The sequence below is a fragment of the Plecotus auritus genome (assembly GCF_963455305.1).
Source record: "Plecotus auritus genome assembly, chromosome: 6".
NCBI classification, from domain to species: Eukaryota; Metazoa; Chordata; class Mammalia; order Chiroptera; family Vespertilionidae; genus Plecotus; species Plecotus auritus.
Window position 1 is genome coordinate 82,726,873 of NC_137773.1, and position 21,863 is coordinate 82,748,735.

Below are 21,863 nucleotides of genomic sequence, written 5' to 3' on the forward strand. Positions count from 1 at the left end.
CCAGGGTCCTGCAGTCACACTTGGCCCCAGCACTGTGGGGCTGTAGGCCCAGGAGCTGAGCCAAAGGGTGTATTGAGCTTTGGAGAGCACAGAGGGCCAGTGTGGCCAAAGGCAGGCCCCCAGGAGGCCCACAGCTGCCAGCAAGACCGGAAGACCGAGGCCAGCCCATGCACTCTAGGGTCCATAGAGGGGCCCAGGTACAGACTCAAGATAACCCACCTGATGGCACGTCCTGCCACCCAATTCCCAAACATCCCTCACAACCACAGCTCAAATAGACCTGTTTTATTTTTTCTTAAAAAAAAGGAACCAACCAAACAACAAAAAGGCAGCCACCTGGCTCCCACGGGCACTGGGCATGCGTCTCGGTGGGCAGGCCCGTCCACCCCTGATGGGCTGCAGTTTTTTTGAACACATCACTAGGTATGGGAGGTGCTAACATGTAGCAAAGTAAAGAAAAGTCGGTGAGAACCAGTAGTCTAAACGTAAAGTGCACGGCAAGGTCTGTGCAGGGCCCATGGCCTGGCCTCACCCTCCCTTGGCCAGGAAAGGGCCTAGCACAGGATTGCAAAGTTAACAGGAGGTTGTATCCACTGCCCATGATGGGGGAGGGGAAACAGACCCCAGTCTCTGCTGTCCCCAGCAACAGCCCTCCAGAGCATCCCCCCCAGCTTCCTGAGGGACAGTCAGCACGAAGGGTGTGGCGGTGGCCTTCCTGTGTTGTCAGCAGTCGTTGGGAAGACTGAAGAGGACCTGGGCCAATGCACTTGGCCAGGGCTCTCCGAGACGGGCTGCAGATGGATGGAAGGTGTATCAATCCCAGGTCAGCAAATGTGCTCTGCACCCCCAGGGGCATCCCCACCCCGAGGCACACTGGTAGGGCAGGAAAACTGAGGCCCAGTCCCACGGGGCTGTCAGATATCTGGAGGCCAGGAAAAGCTTTGCTGACTCGAGGGGCCACCCTCTGAGTCACTCATTGCTCACTGGGGTTCAGCAGGGACCTTAGAGGCCCTGCGGCGGGGCAGGGGCAGCTGCTGCCTCAGGCTCATACACCACTGCCCACATCCTGAGCAGGTGACAGGGTCTCAACCACTTCTGGGGCCTAATCCCCACTTCCTGGACTGGGGCAGCCAGGGATACAAGGAGGGAGCAGAGACTAGGATTATGGTCTCAGCTAGACCCCAGCCACTCCCAACACCACTATCCTAGGGACAGCCTGGGACCGGGACAGGGCAAGCTCCTCACCCGAACCCCAGCTTCCCTCCTACACAGGGGCTCCACCTCTTGCTCTGCCCCCGACCCTGGTGGCAGTGATCACAGACTGACAGGATTTTGAAGGGCAAAACTGGCCGTAGTCAGCAACGTCTATGAGGATGATTTGGCTAAGTTTGGGCAATGCTCACTTCCGCCCACTCCCGCCATCCCTGCTGCGGCCCACCTATGGCCAACCGCCCTCACTGCTGCTTGCAGGCTGACAGCCGACGGATCTTGCCGGTAGCAGAACAGGCCTTGCGGGCAGGGTTGGAGGCGGCACTGGCCCGGCGCTCTGCCCTTGATCTGGTGCTTAGCTGCACTGAATCGGTGCCATTCATGCACACGTTCTTGGGCAGGCCCCGGCTCTGTCCATTCTGACTGGCCTCCTCTTCTGGGACTTGTCCTAGGAGGGAGAGGGCAAGTGTGGGCTGATGGGGACCCAAGACGAACACCCCTCCCACACATAGCCGCCCTGTTTCCGGTCCCCCTACCCCACACGACCCCACTGTCCTGCCTGCAGGGGCTCTCACCCAGGTAGAGGGAAAGCTGGCTAGCTGGCCAGGACAAGACTCAGACACTTGGTGAAGGACCAAGTTCCTGGGACCTGTACAGGTGAGGGCCTTAGCCCTCTCACCTGTTTGCAGGCTACACCTTGCTGGGCTGTCCTGTGGGACTTGGGAGGGGCAGGGTTCAGGCTGGGTGTGTCTCTCCCAGAACAGCCCACTGGGATGAAAGGATCAGTGCCAGGGACCTACCATGATATGACCCCACTCTCACCCTCAATGCATCCTGGCGGACATTTGCCTAGGGCTTCATGCCCTCTTGCACTCCTGTGCTCACTGAGGCAGAGGAGAGCATGCACGGAGGGGCCCACGAAGCTCAGTCAGTGCACACCAAAACCTGGCTTGCTGCCTGAGGCCTGCCCTCCTGTGACATCGGTGGGAAACTACCCTCATCTGCCTGGAGCCCCCATCTCCTCTCCAACACAGAGCCCCCTCTCTGCCCAGGGTGTCCAGGGCCCGACTCACGGCTTCAGGAACTTGCCACACCCACTTGTGTGTGCCCAGGTCAGAGCTCATTCCTGCTCACAGGATCCTACTAGACAGAGTACGTAGGGGGTCTCAGCCATCAGCACAGCATCTGAGACCTGCCCCACTCACCCTCGAGGCACTGTGCCAGCAGCAACTGACCAGACCCAAGGCCCAGCTCTCAGGGTGGATGGCAGGACCTCCATAGTGGGGACAGATGAGAGCCTCTGAGGGTGACCAACCGACTAGGATCAGAGTGGGAGGGGTCTCCAAGAGCAGTTCAGGAAGAAGTGGATGCTCAACTTTGGAAATGGACTATCCCACTTCTGTCATGGAGGACATTCCCAGGCTGGGGACCCCCACCAGGGAAAGGCCACTCTGGCCCAAAGGGTACTTGGGAGCCGGATCTGGGGACCTGTCAGAAACGTCACTCAGCCTTGCTAGGACAATAGGCTGCCTGTTGGTGAGGGTGACACCAGATGCTTGTCACCTGTCATGGGCCCCAGTGTCCCTGAGATGCAAGACACCTTGCTCCTATTTTGTGAAGGGGACAGAGGCTCCAGGAGGCCTCAGATCCAGGACTGGAATGTAGCCAGGTCTCCCAGGACAAGGTCCCTATAGGGAAATGGCTAAGCCAAAGCCACAGTGACTTGGGGCCCTAGGGGCACCAGCCCCAAGCTGACCCTGTGGCCATAGACCCCAGGACAGCAGGACTCCTGGACCCTGCCCAGCTCTGCCAAGGACATAGCTCCTGAGGCCCCGCCCACCTCACAGGCTACCGCTGCATAATGGTTCTCTCTACAATAAAAACCTACCACACAGCTGACGAGCCAGGGAGGAAGACAAGCATCACCCACACATAAGCGTTGGGCAAACCTTTATGATGGGGCCTACAAAACCAGCCCCGAAACACAACAGAACTATGAATGCTGCGAGGGGACACATCTGGCAATAGGGACAGCTGCCCAGGCTTCCTCAGACACCTGGACAGGGTCAGTGAGGGCTTGTGGAGGATGCACAGCCTGGCCCCTACAGCCCAGGTAGGCAGGGTGGCTATGTTAAAGCATGGAGCTCCTCCTCGAGCTCCTGTGTGCCCCCGGCCTCAGCTTCCTCTGCAGAAAGGTCTGTGTACTGGCTCTGCTGGGTGCCTCGCTCCTCTCTAAGCCCTGCCTCAGACGCCTCCTCGTCACCTGGGGAAGCAAGGCCACTGGTCAAGGTTGGTGTCAGGGCCAGGAGGGCCACTAGACCCTCAGGGCTGTCAGAGGCCTCCCCCACTGCTCGGCAGGACACGGTGTGCAGTCTGTAGAACTAATGCAGAGGGAGTCTGGGCAGCCTCTTCCCTCTGGATCCCCACCTGCTTCCATGGCTGTCTGTGAGCCCCAGCAGGCTCTTGGGGTCTGTGCTGGTGTAGATGGACCTGCCCTGAGGGCTTGGGGACATTGGGGACATCCAGGTTGGGCTGAGAGCCACTGCAACTGCCAGACTCACCAGGCACAGTGAAGTCCTGAGTATAGATGATGTCATCCTCGATGTCAAAGAGGTCCTCCTCCCCCTCATCGTCAGCGCAGCCGTGAAGGTCCTCCAGGTAGGGCACCACAGTCATGCCGCGCCACCGGTCCTTGCAGTCCGAACTTGGTGGGATGGGCACCAGCTCCTCAGCCAGCGGGTGCTTCTTCCGGAACCAGCTACAGAAGCAAGCACATCAGGACAGCCTGGAGCACCCAGATCCCCATGAGGGCCCCTCCCAGCCAGACACCTGAGGACACTCACCTGTGCTGCCTGATCTGTTGTATGGAAAACCTCTTGGCTGGCTCATATTCCAGCATCCCTGAGGAGGGGACCACGGGGAAGTCAGCATGGGCCCCTGCCCAGCTCTATCCCACCCACCTGGTGCTCTCTAGTGGTGCTGGGCCTGTAACTATGGGGACATGGCACTCGAAAATCCAGGGCCCTGTCCTATGGGGATATAAAGAGCAATTCAGGCACCAAGGCCCCATGTAGCCACCTGTGGAAAACTGCAAAACCATAAGCAGTGTGGCTGGAAAGACAAGGAGGGGAAACGGCTTTCCAAAACGAGACTAGAGCAGGCCAGACAGGATGCAGCCCCAGTCCACAGGTGTTGGACCTGTTGTCCACACACTTGGGAATGAGGAAGCAATGGAAGCCCCCTGCCAGTAGCCAGCCATCAAAAGCCATCAGATCCGGTGACCCACAATTCCAGCCAGGAGCCCATGACTCCTGAGATGGCAGCAAGGACAACACATTGTGGGTGTTCGTGCACCTGGGGGCAGGTCTCATACCAGGACAATTACTTGGAAAGGACAACACTGGCCTAAGGCCCACCACCAGAGTGGCAGCATCATACTCAAGCCGCAGGAGACCTAGAGCCTTCAGTTTCTGCTGCTCCCACCCCTCACTCCCTGTGTCTCCAGCTCCCTTCCCAGTGGGAGGACAGTCATGCCTCCTGAACAAGATGCAGAGGAGGTGATGGGGCGCAGTGCTAAGCTCTGTACACCACCCGCGGGAGGGCAACGTTGTACTCAGGAAACAGCAGCAATTTTGGAAGCTGAGGCTCAGAATTGAAAGTGTGAGTGGTGTGGGGAGGAAGAGAGGGGAAATCATGGTGGTGGCCAGCTGCGAGGCCCCCGCCAGCATCTGCTTCCCATCCCTGTCCCCAGATCTCCACACCTGGGCACAACTGCCAGCAATGTCCCTTCCCATCATGCCTGAGAGTTCTGAGACACTTGAACTCAAGGCCAGGGTGGCTATAGAACTCACAGGGACACCTCCCACCTATCCCAGCTGATGGGCAGAGCCTCCAGGCCAACCATTCAGCTGTGCAAAGACCCTAACTGCAGCGCAGGGGGAGGCACAGCCCACGTGCTCCAGCCAGCAGAGAAAATAAGGGATGGAGCTATCCTGCCAGCATCTGGGGACAAGGATGTCCTCTGCCTTGTCATCACCCCACATGGTGCCATTTCAGGCATCAACAAGGGTACAACGGGCACACGGGACACGAGTACATGTAGAGAAAACACCAAACTGACTGACGACTATCCAGGGAAGGCGAGTCCACAACACCTGACTCTTAGCAGAGCTGAAACCACCAGGCATAGAAAAGCCTTGTGGGGTGGGGGGAGGTTGAGGGCCAAGCTTTGGGTCCACCTGAGGATGGGGTGCTAACTCCCTAACTATCCCACAAAGGTCTACAGGAGCCTATGGGCACTTGGGAGTGTTCAGAGGACTAGGGAGAGGGGAAAAAAGGCCGGGCCAGCCAAAACCGGTTTGGCTCAGTGGATAGAGCGTCGGCCTGCGGACTGAAGGGTACCGGGTTCGATTCCGGTCAAGGGCATGTACCTTGGTTGCGGGCACATCCCCAGTGGGAGGTGTGCAGGAGGCAGCTGATCAATGTTTCTCTCTCATTGATGTTTCTAGCTCTCTATCCCTCTCCCTTCCTCTCTGTAAAATATCAATAAAATATATATATATATATATATAAAAAAAAAAAAAAAAAAAAAAAAAGGCCGGGCCAACCTTGACCTAGGGGCCCTTTCAAGCCAGCAGTGGAAACAGGTGGACTGCTTCCTAACTACTCACTCCTTCCCTGTTCCAAGAATAATCCGGGCTGCATCCCCAGAGCCAGCCATCTTCCTCAAAGTCCTGGGGTGACAGGCCGGACCTATGCTCAGCAACGGAAGCCCAATTCCACCTTCGATGTACTAAATGAACTTATATGTAAGAACCAGCTTGACTCAATTACTAGGAAACTAAAGTATATTTGGGGCAGCTTGGGAACATGACTCCACCTTTCCAGCTGTGCCTTATGCAAAGTCTAGATATTGACTGAACATCCAATGAGGACAAGGTATAAGGTCAGCCACACACCAGAGCATAAAGACTAAAAGCAGAAAGAGAACATGAGATGGTACTGCATTGATGAATCTTACACACTGGCTGGGTGTGCAACATCTTCATAAACTGTCTCATCCCAACTCATTAACTGCCAACCTCAGGCTGCCAACTAGGGCTCCCACCCACCTGTCCTCAACTTGCCAGCCCTGTGTGGACTCACAGCGCCACCTACTGCACTGATTGGGGAATGCAGGACAGTGTGACCCAGCAGGCAGCAAGTACTATTTCCTTGGGGGTTGGGGGTAGGAGTCAGAGCAGGCAGTGGAGCAGGGGGCTCAGCTTCCAGGGAGTCAGCCTTTCTAGACACAACCATTCTCCATGCCTCGCGCCCTCCATGCTTCACGGAGAACTGTGCTCCTACCCACCCTCGACAGACCCACATCCTGCCCCACCCAGGGCCCATGGTTGGTCTCCATCCTGAGGGCCTCACCTTTCAGCAGGTCCGAGAGTGGGGGGCCGCAGTCGCCTGGGATCGTGTAGTCCCCCTTCCCGATGTTCTCAAACAACTTGTAGATGTTGTCCCCCTCGAAGGGGTACAGGCCTGTCGTGATGTTGTAGCTTCGCCCCCGAGCGGAAGGACAGAGGCCCAGTCAGTTGGGGCTTGTCCTGCAGCTCTGGCCCGAAACCTGCCTGGCACAGGAACCTCAAACCACCCCCACATATAGGGCCCAATATTGGGGGGCAGGAATGATCTGGAATATGGAGGGTGGTGGTTGCACCACTGAAAATACTGGAAACTGCTGGATTGTACACTTTAAAGTGTGGGTCACATGGTATGTGAATGCTCTCTCAATGAAATACAAATGCCCAGCTGGCAGCTGCCCTATGGCAGACATGATGGAAGGTTCTTAATGGGGGGGCTATGCCCAAGCATCTGCAGCATGAGTGCCACTTCAAGAGTGAACAGGGTCCCAGAGAACTCTGATAGGCCAATCAGCACTGTTATTCAAAAGTGCTCAGGGACATGCCTCATCAGGCCAGCAGACCAAAGCGGCAGAATGGGGCGTGGGGATGGGGGAGCACACAGCGGTTGGCCAAGCAACACTTTCAACTTGCCAAGTCTGAAAATTCTCAGTATAAAGCATCAGGACATAAGGTACCCACAAGATGAGCATGGCCAGTTGTCAACCAGTGGGAATAAAGACAAATGGGGCCCTTGATAACTGAAGGGCACACAGCCCTCATTCCCACCCAAAGGAGCTGGTTCCAGAAGCCCGTAGCCAAAGCAAGGGTGGGTGAAAACGGGGGCCCATAGTCCACAGGCACTTACAGTGTAACCCCAGCCGACCAGATGTCCACCTTGAAGCCAGAGAAGGTGTCCAAGCCATTGGCAATCTCAGGTGGCTGGAATGCTGGGGAACCCTGGCTCGTCCTGCATGTGTCATCCTCAGCGAAAGGGTGCAGGGCCTGTGACAGAGCCAGGTGGCCTCAGGAAGTGGTCCCGGGGAGCACCCGGCCCTCACCCTGGTCCTGGGGTCCTACCTCGGCCACACCCAGGTCAGAGATCTTGAGCGTGCCACTGGTGGTGAGCAGCAGGTTGCCTGGCTTGATGTCCTTATGCACAATGCCCTGGCTATGCAGGTACTCCAGGCCATCCACCAACTGGCAGAAGTACCTACAGGACACAATGGCCTCCTGGGGTCACCCAGCAAAACCAAAACCAGGAGGCAACAGCTCGGGAGCCACCAGGGCGAGCAAACAGAGAAATGACAGTTCAGGAGGCCCCTCAGGGAAACATGGCTCTCAGGTAGGGCTGAGCCACTGCTAGGACCCTGAGGGCTTTAGTCACTCCTACCCAAGGCACCTGGGGAGGGCACAGAAGAGCTCCTCCCTGGCTTCCCACCTCCCTCTCTCAATCAGACAATCCTTCCTTTTATATACACTGAGTGGCCAGATTATTATGATCTCTGAACGCATAATAATCTGGCCACTCAGTGTATATCCTATATAATAAGAGGCTAATATGCAAATTGTCCCCTCGACCAGGAGTTCGACCAGCAGGCAGGCTGGCCAACCGCCCATGTCCCCTCCCCCTGGCCAGACTGGCCGGACCCCACCCATGCATGCACTGGGCCTCTAATATACAGACACACACACACACACACACACACACACACACACACACACACTGAGTGGCCAGATTATGTGTTCAGAGATCATAATAATCTGGCCACTCAGTATATATACACATATATATACTAGAGGCCCTGTGCATGAATTTGTGCACAGGTTAGGTCTGGCTGGCCTGCCTGATCAGGGTCCATCAACTGCTGGCCAGGGGGCGGGGACACCAGAAGTTGGTCAACTGGTCCCGCCCCCAATGCAGGGGGGAGGGCTGATTGGGGGCAGGGCTAGCGGGGGGGGAGGGGCCATGGTCGGTTGGCCGGCTGCCCCCCCCGCCCCCCCCCATCCCCTGGTTGAACTCCCAGTCAAGGGGACAATTTGCATATTAGCCTTTTATTATATAGGATATATATATATATAGATATAGATATAGATATAGATATAGATATAGATATATATATATTTTTTTTAATTGACTTCAGAGAGGAAGGGAGAAGATAGAAACATCAAAGATGAGAATCATTGATCAGCTGCCTCCCACACGGCCCCTACTGGGGATCAAGCCACAACCCAGGCATGTGCCCTGACCTGCAATCAAACTGTGACTTCCTGGTCCATTGGTTGACACGCAACCTCTGAGCCTCACCAGCTGGGCCAGGTAGCCCTTCCTTACTCTCCGCATCAGCTCAAGGGATATGTAACACTCCCTCCCCTCAATTGCTCTGGCATAGACATAGCCATGTAGCCCCCCTGAAGCCCTCCATGAAGCCAGAGACCTGGGCTTACCCCACTGTTTTTCCACTCACACCACAGGCCAGCTGGTCCTGCAGCAAGGAAGGGGGATGCTACTTCAGAGGGGCTAGCCAGCCAGTGGCAGTACAGATCACTGTCAGGGGCTTCCTAAGGATCAGGAGGTCTCAAAGCCTCAGGAGCAGGCACACTGGGGCAGAGGATGCACAGAAAGGGGCTGCTGGCCCAGGGTACTGGTACTGCAAACTACCCAAATTCTGAGTTTTAAAGCACACTTGAGCCTTCAATTCACTGGTAATCAGAAAAAGTTGTTGGAACACAGGACTGAGTCCTTGAAGCCCTAGGGTCTATAGATGATATGGCAGGACAGAGAGGCAGCCATAGGTCTGGCCATGCTCACTCACCCATGAGCCTGGCACACAGGGAACCGCTTCTCAGGCACGCTGTCCAGCATTTCCTGCATGCCACACACACAGTACTCCATGACCATATACGTGCAGTGCTAAGGAAACCATGACCCAGCCCAGACTCCACCCCAGGCAGGACCTGTCCCAGGGATAGCTGGGAAGAAGGCCCTAGAAGGTGGTGGTGGGAGAACACGGGCAGCTGGGACAGGAGACCAGAAGTGTCCTCTAGTCTCAGGTCAGGAGTGGGATATAGGGGAGAGGCTGCAGGGCCAGACAGCCCAAGGTCAGGCAGAAATTCCCTACCCCTAGCTGTGTCTCCACCGAGGGGAGTCTTGAGACATGGACAGAGAGGGGCCACATGCTAGGAATGCTGTCACTGCACCTGTGAGTCAGTGATGGGCACTTGTGGAAGGACACTGACCCCTCAAGAGGGACCCTGGGCCCTCATGAGCCTGCTTCTGGGAGCTGGAGTCAGCCAGGGCCACACATTCTGGAGAGCCTGTCCTCCTCAACAAAGGGCAAAGTCCACGGACACTCTTGTATTCCAGAGTCATACCTCTGGCCCCAGAAGGCAAGGCCCAAATGCCAGAGGTAGGGGGTATGCCAGCCATGGGGCTTCTAAATGTGGGGTCACCCAGACTGAGGCCAGGAAGTGTCTTCTCTCCAGACCCAGTACTCCCATTTGGGCCATGGCGTGACAGGGGGACACCAGATAGTTCCGGAATAACTGGAAAGACAGACACACAGGTATCATGGCCCAGGTCCCCCATCCCAATCCTGAAGGATATATCTTCTGCTTCTCCTCATTGTAAAGCACGTCCACTAGCTGGATGACGTTTTTGTGCCGCAACCTCCGCAGTAGCTGAATTTCCCTGGAGAGAGGACAGAGCATCAGCCAAACTCTCTGCGTGGTGGGATGCAGAGCTTGCCCTTGGGTGCCATGCAGAGGACATATCAGCTCTGAGGTGCCAGAAGAACTGGGAGGCTCTGCCACTGCCCCTTCCACTGAGCCAGTCTGCACAGGGACAGCTGGTGGGGCCTGAACAGGGACAGCACAATCAGGACACTTGTTACCTATTTTAACTGAAGATGAACAATTTGTTTTACAAGAGACCACACTCAGGGACAGCAGAACAAGGGTGGCATGAGCACCTAGTATGCAGAGCTGTGCTTATGGTGCATCCCCAGAGATGGGGTTGTCATACAGAAAGGCTAGGCAATGCCCACCCCCTGCTGTCGCCTAAGGATTCCCTTCTTCTCCCAGCACTCTAAAGTCCTACAAGAAGGACAACCCCACCAGCCCTCCTAGAATGGACACCAATGCGCCACTGTCAACCTGGCACCAACCACACCCGTTGACTTATGACAAGGGCTGGGCATAGACCCTGGGCACAATACTGCCTACTCTGCAAGTGGCCTTCCATGCGCCTAGTCTCCAAACAGTCTGAGCAGGAGGGGCCTGCACAGCTGGAGCACTGGGGGGCAGGAAGTGGTAGGTAGTTCCTCAGAAGGTTGAAGTTACTGGGTGACATAGCAATTCTGCTCCAGGTATGTACCCAGAACTGCAGACATGCACACAGAAACCTGCATGTGCACACTCATGGCAGCACCACACAGCCCAAAGTATAAACCACCCATGTGTCCATCCAGAGGACATGGGCCCTTGGGCGCAGGTAGGGGAGCCTACAGTGGAGCTCCACATGCCTGACTACCCAAGCCCAAAAACATCTTTACTTTTTTCAAATATATTTTTATTGATTTCAGAGAGGAAAGAGGGATAGAGACATCAATGATTAGAGAGAACATGATCAGCTGCTTCCTGCACGCCCCCTCCTGCGGGCTCAATCCTCCAGCTGCCACTGGGGATTGAGCCCAAAACCCGGGCATGTACCCTGACTGAGAATCGAACCGTGACCTCCTGGTTCATGGGTCAATGCTCAATCATTGAGCCACGCCGACTGGGCCAGAAACACCTTTCCAAATGTGGCACAGACAGCCCACAAAAATATGTGACTGCATTGGGAGTGGGAACCCCGGCTGCTAATTGGGGGCTCTGAAGTGCATACGCCAGGTCCTCACTGATGAGGATCAGCTCCAGAGATCTGCAGCCCTGCATCTGGAGATCACTTGGGGCCCATCTCCTTGCACTGTGCCCCCCTCTCACGAGTAGGACAAATTCTGACAGAAATTGGCTGATGGCACCCTGTCCTCTGCAGTGAAACAGCTCAGTGCTCTTGTTGATGTCAATAAAGTGTGTTATTAAAAAAAAAAAAGAGGCCCACTTGCTTAACTTAATGAGGCTGACCCACTGGGGTGAGGTGGGATGAGTGTGGGAGAGTGTTTGTTCACTTGTTTGTCCAGTAACTGGATCAAAGCACTCCATGTAAACATCTAAGTCCCATAACTCACACCAGGAAATAACTGACACACTGTCAGCTTTGCAGAGATGGGAAAGTGGGAACCTTGTGCCCCCAGCGGCAGGAGCATTTGTGTGGATGGTGCCTCAGGTGAGGTAACTGGAGACACGCCATTAGCATGACCTGAGCTGCCTATGAAAGAACTAGAATGTAGGTGGCAGCCACCAAAACCATCACTCAGTGACCTCGAGGGCACAGAGGAACTTCTATCACTGTCTCTATATTGTCCACTTCTACAAGCTGCCTCTCTGGCCAGAAAATGAGAATAATATTTAAAGAAAAAAGAAAGTCCAAGTGCCCAGCCAGGATGTAGGAAGTGAACAAGATGAAATGGTGCCTTCCAGGTCAGGAAGGCTTGCCTCTGCTCCTTGAGAACCTGCCCGTGGGCAATGCCCAAGCAACGTAGATTGTTCTGTGACTCTGATGAACAGAAGTCACTCCACACTCAGCCTGAAATTCACGGGAATGGGCAAGGGAGACAAGGCCAGGACACAGCCACTGCTCAGAACCACCTCACCTTGCTCCCCTCCAGATAGATGCAGGGCAGGCCCAGGGCTAATGACGGCTTTGACAGAGGGACACTGAGCAAGATCCCCTCACCTCCTGGTCCTTCTGCTGACACTTCTAAACACAGGGCAAAGGGCCCTCAGAAGTGGGAGAAGGAATAAAATAAGGGGAAATTCACTAACAGTGCAGCTCAACACAAACACTTGTACATAAATGTTCACAGCAGCAGGATTTATAATAGGCACTAGATGGAAACAACTCAAATGCCCATCAACAATAAATAAACAGAATGTGACCCATCCACACACTGGGATATTACTCAGTCATAAAAAGGAGTGAAGTGCTGACACTCTCTAAAACATGGATGGACCTTGAAAACACGAAACTCAGTAAGAGAAGCCAGACACAAAAGGCCACACAGTATATAATTCCATTTATGTGAACTGGCCAGAACAGGCAAAACCAGAGACAAAAAGTGTGTTAGTGGTTGCCAGAGGCTGGGGAGGGCGGGGGGGGGGGGGGGTAACTGCTGATGGGGAAGGGTTTCTTTTGGGATGATGAAACGTTCTGGAATAGGCAGTGGTAAAGATTTCATAATCTGTAAAAGTACTAAATGCCACTGAATCACACATTAGTTAGGTCAGTTTTATGCTACAAAAATTGTCTCTCAATAAAGCTGTTAAAAAAATAAACGACAGCCTCTGGTCAGTGTGCTCAGTGGTTAGAGAGTTATCCACACACCAAAGGGTCTCGGGTTCAATTCCCAGTCAAAGGCACATACCTGGGTTGCAGGTTTTTTTTTTTTGTTTGTTTGTTTGTTTTTGTTTTTTCTTTTATATTTTATTGATATTTCACAGAGAGGAAGGGAGAGGGATAGAGAGCCAGAAACATCGATGAGAGAGAAACATCGATCAGTTGCCTCCTGCACACCTCCCACTGGGGATGTGCCCGCAACCAAGGTACGTGCCCTTGACCGGAATCGAACCTGGGACCCTTCAGTCCACAGGCCGACGCTCTATCCACTGAGCCAAACCGGTTTCGGCATGGGTTGCAGGTTTGATCCCCTGTCCCGGTCAGTCAGTTGGGGCACATGCGGGAAGGCAACCAATTGATGTGTCTCTCTCACGTTGTTCCCCCGCTACACACACTCTTGCTAAAAAAATCAATGCAAAAAATATCCTTGGGTGAGGATTAACCAAAAATAAAACAAACAACAGTTCAGCCACAGGTGGATAATGTGAGATAAAGGGAAAGTCGGCTATGATTCCCCACATACTCACAGGCGAAGAGCCAGAATTCTACATGGACTTTGGCCCAGTGCCTCATGCTCCCATTGCATCTCAGAGTACCCCCTGTAACAGGGAAAGACTAGGCAAACAGGGAGGCCCCCAGGACATTCAGTGCAGGTGAGCCTCAGTAGATGAGCCTCAGTACCCTCTTGCTGTTGGCCTCACAGTGAAATCCTTCTCAATACTGAGGAGGGTAGGCATCCCAGCAGGTACAAGTACCTTGTAGAGGCCACTCGGGACAGGAATGAAAGACAACGAAGTCCAGGGCTCTGGTCCCCAATGCGCTAAATCACAACCATTTACCATCCAGATCCAAGTACCTGCCAATCACGGCAAGGAAGTCCCAGCCTGGTCAGGCCCAGCAAGGACACTAACTTCTACTCCCAGAGCCATCACCACTCTGCTGAGGATCTGGTCACAGAGGGGGCAGGCCAGCCAAGGGAAAAGAAACAGCCTGGGTGGCCAAAGCACATCATACTGTCACTTCCCTAACACAAAGAGCAGACACATATCAGAAACCATACTCAATAGAGGATAAGTTGTAATGTGACACTGAGCTGTGGTGGACTGGTAGTCTGCACACAGCTTATCAAACTCATGTACCCTTCTTCTAATCCAGAAACTCCATTTCTGGCGATGTGCCCTTCATACCCTTGAGCTTGTCACACAACATGGCACAAAGTAACTCACCAACACAGCAAAAACGTCCACAGTACAGGGAGGACCACACTCAGCTAATTATGAACAGAGAGACCTACCGTGGGACAGAAAGGTGGATTGGCTTGGGCTGCAGGGCAGACCACGCCACGACTTTGTATGGTCCTAAGCAGGAGTGAAACTGTTTCATGTTTCTAAACATGAAAACAAAACAAAAAACACACATAAAGACCACTCTTTGATGACATGTGAGTATTCTCTCAATTCATCACCTGCGCAGTTGTACTGGGGGTTTCCCTCAGCCCTGATCAGGGCCTGCCTAGCTGGACCCACTCATCACCTACACCCCAGAGTGTGCTCACCTGGTAGGGAACTGTCTATACCTACAAGAAACCCTGCCCCAAGAATAGGGAGCAGGGGTGACACCCCCAAACACCTTCTTTTGGGCTCGATCTGTGCAGTTCTACTGCCTATTGGAAAAACAAGTACATTCAATTTATTGTTTAAAAGTGATCATTAGGGGAATTTTATTTTTTATTAAAATTTGCTTGGATAAGGTAAGAAAACAAATAAAAAAGGAAGTGCAGCAAGATACATCAGTATTAAGATTACAAGAAATTTTTTTATTTTTACTTGATGCTTTTTGCAACTTTGCTGTTTTATAAGAACAAGCAAGGGGCCACGTACAGACCCACAGCAGCCTTCCTAGAGGAAGCCCATGAAGGAGAGAAAGGCATTCTGAACTGTCCCACCACTTGGGCAAACATTGTTCTTTCAGAAAAAAGCTTTGATCCAAATGAGGCTTGTCTGGAAGGTTCTGGACACTCCTCTAAGAGAGCAGTGACTGCAATGGAGTTTATTAAATCTCTCCCAGACAAAGGAGCCTTTTTCCCTTGCAGTGGGCTAGCTGGCAGCGAGGGAGCCCAGCTCTCCAGGCCAGGGAGCTGACAACTGTCCCCTCAGCACCAGAGACCTGCATGGGGTAGGCCCACCCAATTTTCTCTTGTGGACTTGTGGAACAGCAGAGCAGGGGCTCAAAAAAGGAGGTGCAGCTGCAAAACCAGTTTCTAATCCCAGCTGCAAAACCAGGTGGATGGGACAGCTCTAAGCCAGCCCAGCACTCCAAGGGAAAACTCCTAAAGGGGAACCTCTGCATGCAGGTCCAGGCCTGAGTTGATGAAAGTGAGCACTGGCTTAGTGCCTGCTACTGACACCTTATGCTAATTGCCAGGTTGGCTGAGGACTACCAACCACTGGCCACTCTGGCCTGCTTCCCCTCCAGTTCTTCCCATAGACACTTCAGGACCCAGCTCCATGCAACTCCAACTCTACATGCCCACATGTCTCCATACGCTCTTGGGACTTCAGCTGACCCTTCAGGAAACCAGGAGCAGGATGCCAGCGCCCTGTGGCCCTCCAGCTGGGTTCTGGTCATTTGTGTCTCTAGTGGAGCATGAGGAAGCTCTGGAGTGCCCTCTAACTTAACCTTGGCGTGTAGAAACTGCATCTCCTGAAAGGGTGCCTTTATCACAGGTACATTACACCTTAGCAAAGAGGGGGCCCTTGTCTACCCTGACACGCCTTCCTTCATGGTGGAGGAGTGTAGACCTTCTGGGACCTGCTAACCCTGATACCACCAGTCAGTACCCTGATCTACATACACCAAGGCCCCCTATGGCTAGCAGGGTGGGCGACTAGCCAGACAGATCAATTGGTGCTGGAACCCAGCCACTGGGAAGGGACTCTGGGAACCCCTCCTACCTCGGGCTGCTGCTCCCGAGAGGCTGGGGCCTGGGATGCACAGCAGCAGAACATCAAGTGGCCAGCACCAAAACAAATTGATGGACCAATGCCGATTCCATCCAGAGGGCTCAGTCAGGCAGGAAGAGACCAGAGCCTGTTCCAGGACAGATGGGATATGATGCCTAAGAGGAGCCAGGAGGACAAGGACAACCCTGGAGAGCAGGAGGGAAATCCATTTCCAGGGCAGCGTTCCAAATGCAGGAACTCACTGCCCTCAACCTGCAGTAGTAGCAATCTGGCTGCCTGAGGGCCACATTGTCCCCACAAGCTTCTAATGAGAAAACATGACTTAGGGCCAGCAGTCCAGTAGGAGTTTCTAACTTGAGAGTGAGGCTTCACTTGGTCCTCAGGAGGGCGTCTGCTTTCGGGGCCTGAGTCTTCCCAAGGACACACCATGGCTCCTGCCCAACCCTCACCTCACAGATGAGAGACTGGTACAGAGAACTGACCAACTGGCCCAAAGGTGCCCAGCCACACCTTCTCCCAGTGTCTTCAAGGATGAGCTGTAAAAAGGCCTCACCAGCCCTGGCTGGTTTGGCTCAGTGGATAGAGCGTTGGCCTGAGGACTGAAGGGTCCCGGGTTCGATTCCAGTCAAGGGCACATGCCTAGGTTGCAGGCTCGATCCCCAGTAGGGGAGCGTGCAGGAGGCAGCTGATCAATGATTCTCTCTCATCACTGATGTTTCTATCTTTCTCTCCCTCTTCCCTTCCTCTCTGAAATGAATAAAAATATATTAAAAAAAAAAAAAAGGCCTCACCAAAACACAACTCACCTTGCCCACTGCCCCACCCACCCTGCAGGTGGCTCAGAATACCAGGCACTAACAAGGAGCCCTGTCAGTCCAACCCCAGTTCTCTACTCCATCCCCCCTTTTCCACGCCCCCAGGTGTCCCAGAGCAAGTGAAAACAGTCCAGCTCTCCTGCCAGTGGGAAGGAGGGAGGTGAAAGCCCACCCAGTGAGCGGCACTTCCAGGACAGGCCTGGCCAGCCTGCTTGCCTGCTTGGACCAGACAGGCCAAGGTCACAGTAAGTCCTGCTGCCTGGCATGTTAGATAAACCTCTTCTGGGAATCTAGAGGCTGGGAGGGGCGTGGGTGTGGGTAGGGCAGGGTTCCACCCCTGGCAGCAATAAGAAGGGACACCCCTCATCCTGAGACTAGAAGAGGAAGGAGATAGAGCCCCCACCGCACTTGGGGGATTTTTGATAGCAGACCTGGGCACTTCCAGGATATCTAGGGGGCAGATGGTGCAGAAGAAATTTATGTAAAAAGTTCACTAGGACACAAGCAATTCTCCTCTGGGGGGGGGGGGGGTCACTGGGCCTGCAGTCAGGGATATCTAGTGACATCCAGACCAGCAGGAAGGGATAAGTACCCCCTGCTGACTGATAAGCGGTGCAAACAATTATTTTTGGCAACTACAGGGTTCCCCTCCAACAGGATAAACAAATCGCATTTCGCCTGGCGCTAGTACCATACTGGCTGCTCACTAAGCAGAAAAACTGATGGCCTCCAAGGCCGTTTCCGGGCAGAAACTCTCAGGGATAAACAAACACTGGCTGGCTCCACTAGGCACCTAAGTTCTTTGGACAGCTGGCAGAGCCAGGGGAAGAGGGACATACCCCCAAGGAGGACGATTTTGACACTGGCACCTAAGAGCCAAATGCACCAGAACCCAGCTACAACAAGCTAGCCTGACTTCCTGAAAGTACTTACACACCTTTCCAACTACACTTTCTCTGGCAAGGGGGATGCAGGAACAGATGGTCACCTCAGGTTAGGAAGGGAGGGAGGGAGGGAAGGAGGGAGGGAAGAAAGCACGACGACCCTGGCGGGCCTGGGGACATCCAAAGCTGCACAGGTCAGAAAGCCCACACTTACTTCTTCACGTTGGCTTCCCCATTGGGGATCCTCCTCAACTTCTTCTTCTTGAGAATTTTGACGGCTCTCCTGCACAACGTCTCCGAGTCCAGCACCTCCTTGACTTTGCCGTAGGACCCCTCCCCCAGCAGGTCCCCCATCAGGTACTTGCCAATGAGCTTGGCGCGCTTGCGGCGGGGCTGGTAAATGACCTCGGTGGAATCGATGCGGTGGATGAACGTGTCCATTCCCACCGACATCAGCTCGCCCTCTGTAAACATGCCCAGTTGCTGCGGGTCTGCCACATCCATCCTGGACTCAAAGTCTCCGACACGCGCCGCAGGCAGTACCTTATCCCCTTTATGGATGACCCGGTGAGCGGTTCTTCTTTTTGTCCCCCCCCACCCCCCGCAAATTCCCTTCTCAAAAAAAAAAAAAAAAAGTCAACAAAAACGCAAAAGAAAAAAAAACCCTTCTTCGGAAAGAAACGATTGTACTAAACGTGAGTTCAAGAGGCGTGATGGTCCGAGGCCCGGGCACCCAACGGTGCGCAGCGCCGCAAGTTTCAATGCGACCCGGCCTGGCAGCTCCGGGTCGGGCCGGCGTGTCTTCGGGGGCCCTGGGGAGGCCGGTGGGGTTGCGAAGTGCTAGGTCATCCTCCAGGGACTTTAGACCCTCCGGCAAACATGGACGCGGCCGAACCAAGTCTTCTCTGGGCCGTCCATTACTAGCGGGCCGTGGCGCGCGCCCGTAGCCCCAGCAGGCCCCGGAGCCCCCAAAGCTGGGCAGATGAGCTTCGCTGGGGGCCGGGGCGTCTCCGGCAGGCTCGTGGTCCTAGGCGTCCCGAGAAGTGGCAGGTGCCTATCCGGCTCGGTCGACTGCCGCCAGCCCCGGGCGCGTATCGGGGGTCGGGAAGTCACCTGGTGCACTCACGCCGCAAGAAGCAACTTCCGTGGGAACCGGCCTCCAGGGCGCCCCCAAACCGGCCTGGGACACACAAGCGGCCTCGCGGGTGCCCCCCACCCCAAACGGCAGCCCGCGCTCGCTCTCCGACCCGAACGCCGTCCGCCTCGGCCCTCGAAGCGCAGGGGGACCGTAGAACTCCGGGCAGGCGAAGCGGCGCAGGCCACAGGCCCCAGGCCGGGGGTTCCCGATGCAGCGGGGACCGGGCAGCGCGTCCCCCGCCGCGGCCGCCCCAAGCGTGGAGCAGGAGGGGCGGCGCGGGGACCCAGCCCATGCAAGGCGGCCGCGGTGCCACCCGGCCCCGCCGCCGCCTGCACGCCCGCCTCACTTGCGAGCTCCCCGAGCCGCCTCCCGCTTCCGCACCCGACACGCCGCCGCCATCTTGTTTACCTCCCGCCCCCGCCCTGAGCCGCCGCGCGGCCGCGGACCCGCCCCTAGCGACGCCGACGTGCCCGCCCGTTGGCCCAGACGGCACTTCCCGCCCCGCCCCGCCCCAGCCGTCTATTGGGCCGTTTGGACCCGGGCGGGCGGCCGAGCAGGGATAGGTTCGCGCTCGGCTCCGCCCCAAGGGTGGATACTGCTTGCTCATTGGTCCGCAGCGGCACCCCCCCCCTTGGGGCGGGGCGGGAAGTGGACGTGGGGAAGTGAAGCTGCGGCGACGACCTCGGAGGGGTTTGGGACTGTGGTTGGAGGTTGGGGGTGTTAAGAGAAACATCCGTGAGGCGGGTGTAATCTTCGTGGGCCAGGACGCGGCTCGGGGACTTAGCAGGGTGCCTTCCAGCACCCCCTCCACCCCGGGACTTTTCTCCAGACGAGGTCAAGGGTCAAAAAATAGCCCACCTTTTCTCGTCTCCGGCTGCCGCAGTGAGAGATGCTGCCGCTGTGTCTGCCCACCTGCAATGGATGGTGTGAGGAACGGCTCCAGCTTCCTGGTCAAGAGGAACAAGCAGACGTACAGCACCCAACCCAATAATCTGTAGGCCCGCAACTCCTTTGGCTACAACGGGCTGATTTACTGCTAGCGGTTGGGCGTGGAGCTGGCAGCCAACGGCAAGGGTGTGTTGGTCGTCAAGAAGCAGAGATCCGGCCAACGAAAGCCCGCTACCTCCTACTTGTAAGAACGCCCGGGCAGTATCCAGCACTTGATTCGCAAGAACAAGTACCTCCCGGAACTGCGCATGGCCGCCATCCGCAGGGCCAGCGCCAGCCTGAACAGCCAGAAGCCCGAAAAGGTGAAGAGGAAGCGGGCTCGCCCCACTAAGAGCTCCTGAGCACCCTCCTCCCCCCAAAGCAATAAAGGTATTAGCCAACTTTCCTAATGGGAACGGGGGTAGTCGCCTAAAATGGTCAATTCAAGGCAGACCTTGATTCTGGGCCTGTTTCCTCCTCTACAGAGTGGAGACTTCATCCAGATTGACATTTCATGACCAGGCTTATCTCAAGGGTAGAAAGAATGAAGTATAGCTGGGGTCCTGTTTCCATAAAGTAAAAAAGGGGGACTATATATTCATATCTGTAAATGCACAGAAAAAATTTCTGGAAGGATACTATCCTCCAATTCCCTACCAAGAGGGTGAGAAAGGTGAGCAGGTTGATCTCTGCCCTAAAGGATTTCAGGAATGAAAAGGAAGAACAGAGCTGCAGCGAAGTGCTTTGGTTGAAAAAGGTTGATCGAATACAGTTGTTGAAGCTGAAAATAACTCCCTTGTACCAGGCCCCTCATTTCTACTTTTCTGCTTTTTAGCACTAGATTATTTGGCCAGAACAAACTGTCTGTGTGAAGCTCCTGATTCACAAGTCAAAAAGTAAAGACATTGGAAGCTGACACATCAGATTTGGGGTCAGGCTGGGTCATGTGTCATGACCCTTGAACTTCCTTAAAACTGCAAAATTGTGTGTGCCCATGTACATGTTGGGGACGATCCTTAAGTTTCATCAGAATCTTTTTAAATTAATTTATTTTAAAATTAAATTTACATCAGATTCCCCAAGGACCCATATAAAGGCATATTGGTGGCCTGGCCCAAGTGGCTTAGTGATTGGAGTGTTGGCCTATACAAGGAAGGATCAAGGGTTTGATACCTGGTCAAGGGCACTTACCTGGATTGCAGGTTCCATCTCTTCCCCCGTGGGTCAGGGCTTGTGCTTTCTCTCACATTGATGTTTTCCTCCCTCCCTTCCTCTCTTCCACTCTCTAAAAAAATCAATGGAAAAACTATCCTTGGGTGAGGATTAACAAAAACACACACACAAAACATATAAGGGGGATTAGTTTGGCTTTGGGGAGAGGAGGGGGTACAAGGGGCACCAGCATACCAGCAAGTCCAAATAAAAACATGCTGATAGGCCCAAACTCCTTTTTTTAAAAAAATATACTTTTTAAATTGATTTCAGATATGAGAGAGAATCACTGATTGGCTGCCTCCTGCATACCACCCGACCAGGAATAGAACCATAGAACCTAGAACCGTGACCTCCTGATTCATAGGTTGATGCTCAATCACTGTGCCACACCAGCCGAGCCCCAAACTCCTTTTGAGAAGGAAATCAAAAAGATCAGAGCACAAACCAAGGAAATAGGGAAATTAATGAAGCAAAAAATTATTCTTTGAAAAGATCCAAAAAAATTTACAAAACTAGATTAGCTAGATTAGCCCCCAAAAAAGACCAATATCAGGAATGAAAGAAAGCATATCAGTCACCACAGACCCTACGGATATTAAACGATTAAATGCTAGGGACAATTCTATGCCCATAAATTTAGCATCCTACCTGAAATGCACCAATACCTTGAAAGACACTAAAATGAAAGCTCACTCAAGAAGAAATACATCATCTGCGTATAGTCTTATATCTATTAAAGAAATCTGTAGTGAAAAACCTTTCAACAAAGACTTGTCCACAAAAGTACTCCCTCACCAACTAGGCCGTGGTCGGCAAACTGCAGCTCGCG

General features: G+C 54.2%; 1 protein-coding gene and 1 pseudogene across 3 annotated transcripts; one reads left to right on the plus strand and one right to left on the minus strand.

Annotated features, from left to right (window-relative positions):
* Positions 1 to 270: 270 nt before the first annotated feature.
* Positions 271 to 19,316, minus strand: STK11 (serine/threonine kinase 11). Of its 2 annotated transcripts, none has more exons than XM_080675729.1 (10): positions 17,969 to 19,316; positions 10,204 to 10,287; positions 9,413 to 9,502; positions 7,677 to 7,809; positions 7,465 to 7,601; positions 6,625 to 6,752; positions 4,053 to 4,110; positions 3,771 to 3,967; positions 1,459 to 1,657; positions 271 to 791 (listed from the first exon to the last, which is right to left on the minus strand). In XM_080675729.1, exons 1-10 carry the CDS (start codon positions 18,256 to 18,258, stop codon positions 296 to 298), a joined length of 1,812 nt encoding a protein of 603 aa, XP_080531855.1. In that variant the 5' UTR covers positions 18,259 to 19,316; the 3' UTR covers positions 271 to 295. The 2 variants fall into 2 exon arrangements, with proteins under 2 accessions (XP_080531855.1, XP_080531856.1); XM_080675730.1 differs by having other exon boundaries at positions 1,439 to 1,657.
* A 332-nt stretch (positions 19,317 to 19,648) lies between these two features.
* On the plus strand, positions 19,649 to 20,297 carry LOC308251696 (large ribosomal subunit protein eL28-like; annotated as a pseudogene). Its single transcript has one exon. The product of its transcript is annotated as a large ribosomal subunit protein eL28-like (transcript).
* The last annotated feature ends 1,566 nt before the right edge of the window (positions 20,298 to 21,863 follow it).

Excerpts from the sequence above, each read along its gene's own strand:
- STK11 (XM_080675729.1), bottom strand. The coding sequence starts at position 18,258 with ATGGATGTGGCAGACCCGCAGCAACTGGGCATGTTTACAGAGGGCGAG. Across the intron at positions 7,810-9,412 it reads CCTGTGTGCCAGGCTCATGG|GTACTTCTGCCAGTTGGTGG; the intron begins GTGAGTGAGCAT and ends TGTGTCCTGTAG. Across the intron at positions 1,658-3,770 it reads TCAGGACTTCACTGTGCCTG|GACAAGTCCCAGAAGAGGAG; the intron begins GTGAGTCTGGCA and ends TCTCCCTCCTAG.